This window comes from Solanum lycopersicum, chromosome 2, assembly GCF_036512215.1.
Source record: "Solanum lycopersicum chromosome 2, SLM_r2.1".
NCBI lineage: Eukaryota > Viridiplantae > Streptophyta > Magnoliopsida > Solanales > Solanaceae > Solanum > Solanum lycopersicum.
Window position 1 is genome coordinate 52,266,552 of NC_090801.1, and position 14,239 is coordinate 52,280,790.

Here is a 14,239-nt window from a genome sequence, read left to right on the forward strand (position 1 = left end):
TGTGTTGCTTGAGCTCTTCCCTTTAGCACTATATATTTAACTATCATTTTTTGGTAGTGGCGTCATTTTTTATAATACTCAAATCACTTTAAAAAATTAATTAAAATAGTAAGCAATTGTCATCACCGAGCTGATCATATTTGCTAGATATGTTTGATTTTGATGTGATTACAAAACTATATTAAAAATGATCTTTAGTGAAAATTAATAAGCGCAATAGTTTAATTGTCGTTAATTATGTATTTTTAGCAGCAAATAACACTTTATGTATGTGTCTCTAAAGCTTTTAACGACATTGAATCTAATATCATTTAACTAATGCCAATAAGGATTTTAGCATTATTTATTAATGTTTCTATTTACTCACGTTAAAAAAAATTATCTTTATTATAATATAGGCATGAATTGGTTATTTTGTTTCTCTTAGATGTTTACTTATCTATTGGAAATGTATTAAAGAATTAATAAAAATAAAAAAATATTCTTGTTAATTACTATAATATTTATTTAAGACAAGTAAATGGATATAGCAAGTTAACTTTTTAAGGTTGGTTGCAGCATACTATAAGATATGACCAGAAAAATAGGAAAGAGTAGTCTGTGAGAGATTCCTCGCTTTGCGGCGCAACAGCAGCAGCAGCGATACTGTTTGTTTGTTTGATGCTTTCACCAAAACTCCCACTTCTATTAACGTGTGGGTACACAAGATTCTCTTCACCTTTTTGTTACGATATGACCTATGATCACTTTAATACCCCCTATAAAATTTTCTAGATTTATTAATCTAATTTGTGCTTTTTTTGGCTTTCCAAAATAAATACTACTCTACTTTATTCTACTAATTATTATTACTATATCAATATAGCGTTCTACTACTTGCTTATTTTAATCTCTGTTATTTACCATTTTTTATATAATGTCATGTTTTTAAAGTTGTAGTTGCATCACCTGGCTAACCCCCTTTTATCGGCTATTTATTCGGTCCATCTCTAACTTTCTTAAAATCATCTATAGTCAACAATAAAAGCAGATTCAGGACTAATTTTTGATAAAGGACTTTAAAATTTGTAGAAATAAACACGTGAAGTAGTCAAAGGGGGTTCTACAGCTATTATATATACATATATAAAATTATTTTAATTATATATAAATAGGGAAAATGCATAATTACCCCCCTCCTCGAATCAATATCCAAATTTTTAGAAACACACTTATGCTATACTAAGGTCTCATTACCCTCCTAAACTTATTTTATAAAAATTTTCTACCCCTTTTCGACCTACGTGACACTAGGCCAAAAAGGGGTAAAAATTATTTATAAAATAAGTTCAGGGGTAATAGGACCTTAGTATAATATAAGTGTGTCTCTGAGATTTCGGACATATATTAAGACAGTACTTATGTGTTATCCCATATAAATATTATAATTTTTCACCGACGGGGGATTTTGGCTCCACCCCTGGTCAACAGTTGACACTAGGTTATGCCTGCATCCCATTTTCTCATACCTAATTGATCCATCTAAACCGTGCTTCTTGCATTTTGTTCTCCATCGAAGCTACTATTATCTTACTATATCTTCTTTCTAATCATATTTTTGGGTAAAAATCATTTTAAAACTATACTCCAAACTTATGTTACGTTCATCTGTTAAAATATTATTCTTATAAAATAAAAAAAACCCTTCAATTATTTACAAGTTAAATAATTTTCATCATTCTACTTCAATTTGTCAAAAAACTAACATACCCAAAAAAATTCAACTGATCACCCCCTTCATATTTAATAATTTGAATTACGCCAAAAATAGTATCGATAACTCTTTCTACAATTGAATTTAGCATTATGTAAAAAAAAAATTAACAATTTTTTTTCCATTTATTTTTAATGTGATTTAATATTAAAAATTATTAGTTGAAAGATGGAAATTGACAATATCTAAGGATGTAATTTGTAGGATCCCTCATATTTTGAACAATATCAATTAATTTGGAGGATGTTTTCTTCGATACAAAACAAAAATGACCTTGTATTAAAACAAAGGTCATTATCGTTTTTTTCTCAAATACATGGATTAGATTTAGTCCATCCCATGTGTGATTAAAGACCTTTGTCCAAACTTACAAATATTTAAGGGCGGACCCAGTTTAGAAATTACAAGTACGTGCTAATTTGATAATTTTTGTCCAAATACGTTTCTATATGAACATATGAATTAAATTTCAGTACATGTTATATGCATGTATCTATTAAAAAAAATTGACTAACAAAATGATTTATTAGTGTATATCAACTTGATTTCATTATAAGTTAAATACAAATATATAAACTTTAAACAATCACGAACTAATCGATCTTTGTAGTGACGTACCCCTTTTCAATTGAAATTTCACAAAATTCTTTCTCAATTTAAATGAAATATTGTTATCCAAACGTAGTGGGCTTAGATTTTTCCATTTCCATGCAAATTAATAATTAAATAGAAGATGGGCATGAAATTAGAGTAGGGCCACCAATAGACATGGACAAGGATCATGCAAGTAAGATTACATGCTACTAGCTAGCTAGTGACTGACCCAAAATTTTGGTAGTATAAATATTAGACTATATATTATATGGTCAATGCAATGCACCTGGGGCAATTACATGTGCACATGTTCTTAATTTCCCAAAATTTGCATGAGGGCAACAAATAGAACTTGCTTGTAGGTATGGGATTGCTCATCAACTTGCATTAAGTGCTTTGTAATTTGAATTTCTGATGATTTTCTCATGATCCATCGCTTTCTTTTATTTTTCTGTTTTAATTTGGTCGACGGAGACCCTTTTGTTCCATCACAATAAATACATATATATACACAAATAATAGTCAAAATTATTTGACCAAAATAATATGCATATACATACATGTAATTGTGAAATAGACTATTACAACTAAGTCATCTTGTAAATTACCATATTCTATCCTGTTATAGTAGACTAGGAATCCAGAGAACTTTAAATCAAGAGGTTATATTCCCTTAACTATGCTTAGTTAAAGCTTTATCCCAATTTATTTCATTTACTATTAAGTTTAGTGGAATCACTGTGATAGCTTTCTCGGGGATCACAAAATATTATTTTATTAGGTTATGCACTCGTGCCCCATTCTCTTCGACCGTAGTGCTAGATCTTCGATTGACCCTAAAGTTAGGAAGACCTACAATTGTATTCGCCTATAAACTCTTCTTTGTGTCCCATACTTTTTTTATATAAAAGGGGAAAACGGGGAGGGGATAAATCAAACCCCCATCAACAAGGTGAAAGTTCAGGTAGCCAATCAACTAAACTATTAAGATTCTCCTTTGCGTCCCGTACTTGTCTTGTGTATATACAAGAAAAAAAGGAGATGTTCTCTGTCTGTAGGCCAAATGGACAACTCTTGTCTTCAATCGTGTCTGTCCCATCTAACCAATATGTCCCTTGTATACTAATGTCTCCAAGAAGATCCATCTAGAGGTATGCCTGTCTGCTTATCTCAACGTCGAAGTGTGTCAATTTTAAGATGAAGGTGCCCATATAATCCCAACTCTTTATGCCCCTTTTTAGTTTATGACTTCTTTTTCCTCATCCCACGCATTATATAAATTAGGTTTAAGACCTAAAAATACATCTAAAAATCATAATAAATTGTCAATTACATATATAATCTCTTTGGAGGTTTTACCAGTCTATAATTTTATTTTTCAAAAAGTTAAAACGCATCATGTGCATAAACGCGCCTATCTTATACGAAAAGGGAGGCATTTTAATGTCTTATTTTATTTGATTCTTTTATGTTCAAACTGATCGGATTTCATCGTCTCTCAAGTCTCAATCTTTTACGTTGAAATTTTAGTCTCTCTCTACATATATATACTTTAATGGAGCATGGAATTGTTATTATCATTTTTTTATAGTGAAGATGTTTCTGATCGGATTTCATCGTCTCTCAAGTCTATCTTTTACGTTGAAATTTTAGTCTCTCTCCATATATATATATATATATATATATATATATATATATACACTTTAATGGAGCATGGAATTGTTTTGATCATTTTAATTTATTGATCTTGCTAAGTGAAGGAACTTGGTCCGTTGACGTACAGTATGCATACATTCTAACAATTTCCTAATACAAATCTAAAATAAAAATTACTGAATTAGTCCAAAAAAATTATAAAAACCCTCCCTTTTAGTGGAATTTTTATGTGATAAACATTTGAAGAAGTCCATGCATGACATGGTTAAAAATGAAAAATCAATTTGGGTTGGTGCTGGTCAAAACTAAAATAGTAGAGGCAATATGTGAATCCTTTGAATTCGATTCAATGTTGACAAATTAAATATACGTGCCTCCTTCCAAGTGAAATTTCACATGTCCAATTATTTAAATAGGGACATGCAGCTAGGTAGGCCACACGTAGTGTCCAGAAAATGAGTTTATATTTTTTGTAATTTGCCCAATTCGATCGTATTTTAATGAATCGGGTGAGTAATTTTTTTTTATGGGTAAAATATGGGTTGATATTCATGTTTAATCCATAAAAATATGAGCAAACTATGGATTATCTAAATGTGTTAAGGTTCCAACTTTTATTCACTTAAAATTTATGATATCACTAAAAATATTATATTTTTTTTTCCTTTTAATGTCTTGTATAAAAATTAATTATTTTTCTCTATAATTGAAAAGTTGAAAGTTTTTGGCCCTCCAAAAATATATATATCAAATGTACATTTCTTTTGTTAATTATAATTATATTTTTTATTAGTTTAAATTTTATATTGGATAACAAATAATAGTGTAAAATAAACAAATCATGTATTAGTATGGACATTGTTTAAAGTTGCATTAAGCATGTTTTAGTCCTAAAATGCAATATTCATTTACTTTACAATTAAAAATAATTTCCCCTTGTAATTAGATAAATTTATTTTATATTGAAAAGTTATAGAATTTTTTATTTTTATTTTTATGATACAATATAACGAAATAAAGTATATTCAATATTTTTCATCTAAAAAAAAAGACTAAAATATTTTCTCCTTGTCGAATTCTTAAGTACGTAGTATTTACTCATGAGAATAATGGTAAATATAGATAAACTAGTATTTTGTTTAACCCATTTGTTACCCAATCCATTTTTACCATATCAAATATAAATGCGTTGAATTATTCCCCATTTTATATTGATCCATTTGCCATCACTAAAATATTACAATAAAATTATATCCAAGATAATTTAACTATAGGTATATTTATTACAATTTAATGAAACTACAATGTTAGTCGAAAAATCTTCATATTATCCTACGATTAAAATCCTAAAGTAAAGACATATAATTTTACGGGTAAATTGGAAGAAATTTTAGTGCCTACATTGTGAGGGTGTGACACACTTAAAAAAAAAAAGTTATTTAAAGACATTAATAAAAGAGTAATTTATCAATATTATCCTTTTGATTCTCTCCATTACTCTCCTTATAATTAGAGACAGTTATTATCTGAAATATTTAACTAGTGAAAAATCTCCTTAAGAAAAAAGGATAATTCTAGTAAAAGAACTTAACACATGTCCACAACTTCGAAAAATCATATATTTAGATTATAAAAAGAATATCAATGATTCATTTATATTATAAACTAGACATGAAGTATATGTATATATTATCACCCCGTTTAATATTCTACAGGTGAAACTTCGCTATTTGTCCTACTCCTATAGGGATGGAATTTAAAGGTACACGAGGACAAAGAATATTTGAATGAGGTACAAAAAGTGAAAAATGTTTTATTTATGAATTATAAAAAATGTAAATATTGTGCACATAAAAGTGGTGTAGGAAAAGAAAGAAAGTGCATGGAAAGCCCTGAATTTGGAAATTAGTTTACATCAACAGACCCAAAACTCAGTTAAGGACCCATCATGAACTTTCCAAATAGCTAAGTCCTGTGCATGGTCATTATAATCAAATTAAGGACAAAGAATATTTAAAACAAAATAGCTACCAACCATTAGGCAACAATAAATTACTTCAGCGGAAGCTGTTAGTAGGTCTATCTTGAACATTTTTTTTTTTATTTACTGAAAGAAGAATTGACAAGTCGTTTCTATCATTATAATATATCCATGAGTGGGTATAGTATTTTGGTTGATTTCTCCTTTGTCTCATCTCTCTACAGTATTTTACAATATTATAGATTTGTATTTGGTCTAGAGCATATATCTACATAAAGTAGGAGTGGGCATAAATTAAGAGAAACTACTTAATTACACACAAAATTTTACCATATTCGTTAATTATTTCTACAGTTGGAATGAAATTACATTTTTATATCACTAATTGAAAAATGATTAACTTTTACATATAACAAACATAAAGATTTATAAAATTGCGCTCTATATTAAACATAAATATATATATATTTCGCTATACATATACAAAAAAAAATAAAGATGTATAATTCGCTATACATATGGAAAGAAGCAATTGTATAATTTGTTATACATATACAAAAGAAAGTTGTGGTATACAAAAGATCAATTGTATAATTTGTGTATATATAAAACGAGAAAGAGAGAAAGACAATAGAAAACTGGGTAGGAAAATATTTGTATTGTATAATTATAAGTGTATAGGACAAAAATATATGTATTTGCATATGTATGTACAATTTTCTCTCGCTTTATACAAACGAAATCTGTTAGTATAAGTGAGAGAGGCGAGGGTAGCGAGCAGATCTAGGAGAGTGATGAGCGATATCTGCTTTCGCTTTATACAAACACAAACGCATTTTATTCATTTGGCTTTATATAAAAGCTAGAGAGACGAGCCAGACTACCATCAAACGAGAGTGACGAGCCAGACTACCATCAAACGAGAGTGACGAGCGAGACTGCCATCAAAACGAGAGTGGCGAGCGAGATTTCACGAGAGAGAGAATCGAAAATACCCATAGTTTGCTACATAGGATACAATTAAATCAAACTATATCAATAGCATTTAATTTAAATTAATGATTTGCTATTATGTACAATTTTCCCTTTCATAAATTCATACCAGAGTGACAAACAATATTTGTTTATGTATCTCAGTGAATCCACGCACCAAATTTGATAAAATTCTATTTTAACTAAAGTTTATTTGAAAAGCAACTTATAAAAATGACTATATTTATAGGGTTAATAACTATGTTTGAATTGAAGTGCTCCATAACGAGACTTCATGGTCCAAAGTTGCTATTGGGCTGATTAGCGATCTTGGTTCTTTGTTTTCGGGCCGTGATATATATGGGCCAAACGATGCCTTAAAATAAAATAAAATAAAAATACACGCCCAGTGGGACTCGAACCCACAATCGCTTGATTAGAAGTCAAGCGCCTTATCCATTAGGCCATGGGCGCTATTGACATTTATTCTATATTTATAGAGTATATATTTGTACAATATTACATGTTTTGGACACAATGCAATCCTATTCTATTATATGCTTGCAACCAAATGTTTCATAAATAACATTACAACGTAAATATTTTCTTTAATTTGCGTTTGAATTTCAAAATTTAAAATGTGTGACATAAATTGAGTTAGAGGATTACTTTTTTTTTAGTTTCTGATTTTCTCCCTTGTATAATTTGCTACTGTCTCTTTGAATCCTTTTGTGTTGTTCTTGTTAGCTTATTATTGCTTGATAATGAATGGAGCGCGACCTAAGAAGCTATGTGCTATGCGAGTATTAGCTATTTAAACTTCTAATCCAGCCAAAGATAATGCATAAAATTTTGGTATATATGAATAACTTACTTCCTAATTAGCTATCAAACATTGTATAACTTACGTAGAAATTAAAAATTATTCAAATGTGTATCTCAAACTGTGACCTTTTTTGCCTTTTGGGTATGTACTCATAGAATTTGGTTCCTCAGTACTGCTACCTCTTTTATAGCCATATACAAAAACAGTTTTCACAGAGATGGTGTTACTGTTTGAATATTTAGCAACACCATGGACAAAACTGAATTTAATCAGTCTTGTATGACATCCTTTGATCACCAAGAATGAAATATACTCCAAACTATGACGAGAATCATATACTGATCCGAGCTCATTGCATTTTCAAGAAAGGTATTGCCAAACACTATTCGACACCACAGTAAAAGCAATTGCTGAAAGAGGTGATCTTGAAGAACTTCTGAAAAGGGAAGAGTGTTTTTGAAGTTGTTTGATGACCTTCTGAGAGTGAACCTCTCATCTTTTGAGCCTTCAACTGAGAAACTTTAAGCTTGTTCAGAATCTTATCCATAGATGCTGACCTCTTCTTTGATAGTTTCACCTGATATCAAAAAAAGACAAGTTCGAGTCAGTTTTGTACTATTTCAAAACAAGTACTCCCTTTGTTTCTATTTGTTAGTCTGATAGGTACAAAATGTACTTGCAATCCTATCACGTGGAAAGTTGAAATTAAAGAGTTGCTAAAAAAGAAAGGAGCCATTCTTTTTGAAACGGACTAAAAAGGAAAGTAAGACGAACAAGTTAAAACGAAGGAGTAGAAAGTAATCTGTGGAAAATTTATGCGACCTCGAGCTTCTGGATTGCTGCTTCAGCTTTAGCCTTCTGCAAGTTCTCCCAAGCATTAATTCTGGCTTCCTCTCTTTGCAGCCTACAATTAAACGGAAGGAAAAATCAATGCTTTGCTTCTGGAGGCAGATCCATGAGTTAAATATCACTTGTTTCTATGTTTGAATTCTTTGAAAATATGGGTCTATGCGGGAAATCAGAGAATTCTCTTCTCTACTGGTGAAGTCAAGACTAAGTCGTTCGATCGATAAACTTGCAGAACAGAAAAGGTAAACATTAAGGATGTGCTGGTTGTCTTTACTGAAGGACAGCATAGGTAGTTTTTACACTATTACAAGTATCAAAAGCATGAAATGAAGACGTACTTTGGCATGCTCCTTTCTGCATCTGCAACATCCCAGCGTACATTCGAGTCAGTTGCATCTTGTAAGTCTTTCCTAGTTTTCCTTACCCCTTTTCTATGTAATTCTCCGGATATGGGAGGTCCTCTGTCTACCTGTACATCTCTAATCTCAAGTTTAGCAGAACGCTTATCATTCGGCTCCTCTATAGAACGGATTGAAGGGGACCTTCCTTTGGGAGAGGAATGTGTACTGTCGTCGGGGCTCATCTGTGTTGCCATATCTCTACATGAAACTACAGGGGAAATAGAATCTGGTTCCTTGGTGTCTTCAGCCTTATCATCTGTCCATTGTATGCAAGAGATTAATGCAATAATATACTTTGCCATGAAAACATTTTTCTTCTTATACTATGGTCTAGGTGATTGCACAACACATTTTGAAAAGAAGAATGCTTAAAATGTCTATAATTCAAGAAATCGGGAGTGTTATATGTGAGGCGTTAAGAAGCATTAAAACTACAGTAAGGTCATACCTTACTAACAACATTCAAATAAGATAGATGTACACACTTCTACACTCGTACATACCATAGGACCGTTGAGGTTTCTACGCTAATAATACTAAAAGAAGACATTGATAGTGCAAGTTGATAAACAAATGAACATCAAAGAGTGTAAACAGTAAAATTATGAGTAAACAACTGATTATGACGATGAATCCAATTGCGTAGGATTAGTATGCAATAACTAGTCTACCAAACCAGAAGAAACTAAAACAGAATTAGAAAATTATACCTTGGGAGCTTGGTAATGAAGATTCAGCGAAAAAATCTGACAGACCAGGAGCAGTGCTTGCTCGAGCCATATTATTCTCAACATACAAAGCACTTGAGCTTGAGCCGGAACCAACACCATAATGAATGGATAATCCATCAGGCACCAGTACACCTGTTGTAAACGGTGAATTTGCTATAAAATTACTTCTATTTCCACCTTCATGGACTAGTACAGAGGGTGAATAGTTTGGCATGAACATAAGACCAGGATTCTCAAGTGGTCCACTTTTTGACTTAGGCTGTTTTTGCAATTGCACATTTGAAGAAGCCTTGGGAGTGGCATAACCTGATACTGGACTTGTAATCCACCTCTCCGCATCGTCCCATTTAGAAGGCAACGCTCTTCCACTGTTAAACGGCATCAATGCAGTAGCAGTAATGTGTCTTCTACTACTATTAGTTGGCAAGGGAACTCGCTCCGAACTCCATCCTTTCTGAAATCCTTCAAAATGATCATCTCCATACTCTGGTGTCGACGGGCTAGTATAGGTACCTGAATTCCTCAATGAAGTATTGTGTTTCCTCATGATGTTTAATTATAGCCACATTACAACTCCCCTGCCAAATGGATGAGATAATTTCAAATATGAGATACTAACCATCACCTAAAAACTATTTTGAAAAAAGTCTTGCTACATTCTAGACTCCCATAAAATATTTAGATAATAAACCACTAAACCTAACTAGTTTGAAAAAATTTAAATGTTGTAGCTTCCCAACATTAATTTTTTAACCTACTATTAGACCATAGGCGTAGCCCTTTTTTTTTTAATAATTGCAAAAACTAAAGCAATGATATCGAAAATGATGATACTAATTAAGCCAAGTTCATGTAATGTTGAAGTTGTGGTCATTTTTTCTGTAGTCCATTTTCAGGACCACTCAAAGGGTAATGAAGACCAATAATTGCTAAATAGTACCAGATCAAATTTATCATTGCATTCCCCTGAAATACACAAAACTTTATTCAAATTCATCTCCACTTAAACCCGACCCCTTCCTCCGAAAAGAGCAAACAACAACACACCTGGTGTAATCTTTCGAATCGAAGTTTGTTTCCAATAAAATACCCTTGGCTCAAAAGCACAAGTGCCGAAGAATTTATTGGTGAACATAGTTTTGAACCAATCAAATTTAAATCGAGATACAAAAGGGGCCAAAGCAGTAAAAGGACAAAAAGCGTAATACTTTTAGCAAAAGCGAAACTCACCCTCTGCACTTTTGTTGATCTATTGTTTATGCCAACTTCTAGTCTCTGAATTTGGAAAAAAAAGCGAATTAGGATTTTTTGTTTGGATACAAAGGCAGAAAATGAAGTTGTGACTAATGAATAGAAAAGTAATCGTTGAATTTTCCCAGAAAGGGAAAGAAGAAAGAAAAAAATATAATAAAAGAAAGAATCTGCAGGTGTGAAAGAAATCGAGAAATGTAAATGTAATGGGGGCAGGCGGGTTCAATGATGATAGCAAACGTTTTGACTAGAAAAAGTCACTGTATTTCTCCTTGACAGTGAAGAAGAGTAACTGAGATTTTTGTGAGTCATCTAAGAAATTTACTGCTAAGCTTATAATTGGATTTTGTTTTTGACCTGTCAGATCACAAGAATAGTACTCATTTTGTCCTAAGGTCTCAACATAGCCGTGATATGTCCAATCTAGAGGATAGAATATACGTAAATTATATATGTTGAAATTTCTCGATTTAAGTACGTTAAAATTATTTTTATTTATTAAAGAAGATAAAAAATATAATCTATTAAATATTTCTTGATAATAAAAGGAGTCTTAAAATATTACTTTTTGTTTCGAATTATGTGGTGTTTTTCATTTTTTGAGAGTCAAAGAGTTTAAATTTAATCGGAAATTTGCACATGAAATCTTTAAATTTTCTTGAATGAAATTTATATATTTGTTAACTACGTAAAAAGTACTATAAGTCACAATAATTGATAATTTAAAATACTTAAAAAATCTTTAAAAAAAAGTCATGATCAAAATTAAATTTATTTAAATTTTAAAATCTAAAAAATATCTCGTAAAATACTGAAAAAAGTATATTATTTTTTAAGAAAATACTTATTTTATTTTGAAATAGAGGGAGTATAAATAAAGAAGGGGGAGAAGTTTGTCCGAAACGAATGGGCAAACCCATGTGATTTATGAGACCTGAAACTACGGCGTTCACTTCTTTTTTTGGACCATTGCTCCTAATTCCATGTATTTTTCCCTCCTTAGCTACCCCTCGCCCCTTCCTTTTTTTTTTTTTAAAAAAAATATAGATTGTATCATAAGTACTTATTTTACATTAATATTTTATATATGAACTTAATAATTTGATTTTTAATAACTAAATATAGTTAAATATATGCTTACTCCAAAATTGGTCATTCAGAATGACAATTTAATTTGTATTGGGAAATGGCACGTGAATTTTGTTATAAATAAACATTATATTCTTCTTGTTGTATAACATGCTAAAGAGTATAATTTAAAATTATATGTAAGGACGATAAATTAAAAGTACAAAAGAAAAAAGTAATTCGTATGGAGTATTTTATGGCGTAATGTTATATAACGTTATAAAAGAGTAAAGAATTTAATTTGCAGAGTTTCAGCGCTTGAGTTATTACAACTATGAATAATATAGGTAATGTTATAAATTTATTGTATTGTGATTAGCTCAATTCATGTGTGAGCGCTTTCAAGGTGATAAAAGAATATTTTGGGAAAATTATATATTTATTAGATAATTTTAGAGAGTTATATTTTAACACTATAAATATAGATATTACTTACCATTTGAAAAAAACATTTAAATAAGAATTCTCTCGTTCATCTTCGTTTATTTTCATCTCTTTATTATTAGATTATTCTGAGCTTGATTTTATAATAGCTATTTGAATGAAAAATATGCTTTATAAGTGAGGGGAAGATGTAAATTTATAGTCCAAACCTTAAATAACGTTTTTAGATTTTATTACGCCTCATGATTTTCTCATAATATGTTTAAGATCATAGATTAAAAAGACAATTTAACACATTCTACATATATTTAATATAAAACTATCAGATTAGAAAAATATTTATTAAATTTCTAATCAAAACAAACTAGCCAAAACAAATTAAAATGGATGGAATTTTAAATAGAGGGATTCACAATTATCTTTGAAATAATCAAATCATGAAGTAATTAAACATCTTTTATGAATCACTATATATATGGTTAAATCTCTCTATAATGATAATGTTTGTCTAAAAATTTCAGTTTATTATTTTTGTACTTTTTAATTTGTAAACCAAAACAAAATTCTAGTTAAATTTGAAAACTCAATTGATTTCATATTCATTAATTAAAAAGAAAAAGACTAACACATTACTAATAAATCCATGACCAGATATATCATTCGTGCTTAAAATTACTTAAAAATTCACAAAATCAAATATAATATTGTAATTTTTATAATCGTATGTTATTTCATATAATTCAAACACTTAGTAATGATATATTGTTCGAATGAACGGAAATTTTGTTCAAGCTTTTAGCAAAATGATAATTCAATATTTTTCCTTAAGTTGTCTAAAAGCTTAAGAAGTAACTTTTTAATCTGTTGTCTCTTGTACAATGATCACTATTCTTTTGATCAGTGTAAGCTTTAACAATGATTATCAAAATTATTTTAATATTTTATTTTACAATCAATAAGTTTCTTATAAATATTTGTTATACAATATCTGAGTATGACAGTTTTAGAAGAAAATTTTACCAAGTGACTAAGATTATAATGAATGTCATTGATATTATAAGTAGAATATACTCTCTTCGTATATACTTGTCACTTATTCTTAAAATAGATTTTAATTTTTATTTGTCAGTACTTTTGATATATCAAAAAAAGATAATAACTTTTTTTCATGTTTTATCCTCAATATTAAATATTTATTTTTCAAATCATTTTTTAAGACATCATTTAATAGGTGATAGTTTAGTAAACTACCTATATCAATTATAACTTTCTTAATGAATGTGTCAAGTTAATGTGTAACAAGTAAAAACAAACGAAGAAAGTAATTACAAAGTATAATATGAAAAATGATATTGTTATTATTACAAATGAGCATTTAAAAAAATTTGATTCTAAAATAACATAGCGAGCGTTTAATCTGTCTAGAATGAAAAGAGAAAATGAAGGGAAAAAAAAGTCAAATATTTTAAATTTGATGTCCATTTTCAATTGTCATTTTTAACGAATTCAAAAAGAACAATTTATTTTTTTCCTATATACCTTCAATTCATTAACGAGTTAATGTTTTTTTAAAAAAGATAGTGAGTAAATATATTTGAAATCATATAAATTATAACAGGGGAAAATAATAAACTTACTATACTAATTGATATATCTTAATAGATGTGTCAGTCAAAATTTGATAAGCAACAAGAAACTGTGGGAGTTTTCCTC

General features: G+C 29.7%; 1 protein-coding gene and 1 non-coding gene across 2 annotated transcripts; both read right to left on the reverse strand.

Annotated features, from left to right (window-relative positions):
• Nucleotides 1-7,357: 7,357 nt before the first annotated feature.
• On the reverse strand, nucleotides 7,358-7,430 carry TRNAR-UCU (transfer RNA arginine (anticodon UCU)). Its single transcript has one exon. It is a non-coding gene; the product is annotated as a tRNA-Arg (tRNA).
• Nucleotides 7,431-7,794: 364 nt separating this feature from the next.
• Nucleotides 7,795-11,324, reverse strand: LOC101266595 (uncharacterized). Its single transcript, XM_004233391.5, has 5 exons — nucleotides 10,994-11,324; nucleotides 9,743-10,341; nucleotides 8,970-9,288; nucleotides 8,605-8,686; nucleotides 7,795-8,359 (listed from the first exon to the last, which is right to left on the reverse strand). The coding sequence occupies exons 2-5, from the start codon at nucleotides 10,308-10,310 to the stop codon at nucleotides 8,165-8,167; spliced, it is 1,164 nt and encodes a 387-aa protein (XP_004233439.1). The 5' UTR covers nucleotides 10,311-10,341; nucleotides 10,994-11,324; the 3' UTR covers nucleotides 7,795-8,164.
• Nucleotides 11,325-14,239: the final 2,915 nt, after the last annotated feature.

Bases quoted from the DNA above. Each gene is read 5' to 3' on its own strand.
- LOC101266595 (XM_004233391.5), bottom strand. From the start codon at position 10,310: ATGAGGAAACACAATACTTCATTGAGGAATTCAGGTACCTATACTAGC. The intron at 9,289-9,742 runs GTATAATTTTCT...TACAATGGACAG, and splicing joins TTCATTACCAAGCTCCCAAG to ATGATAAGGCTGAAGACACC. The intron at 8,360-8,604 runs GTCGCATAAATT...TTTTGATATCAG, and splicing joins CAGCAATCCAGAAGCTCGAG to GTGAAACTATCAAAGAAGAG.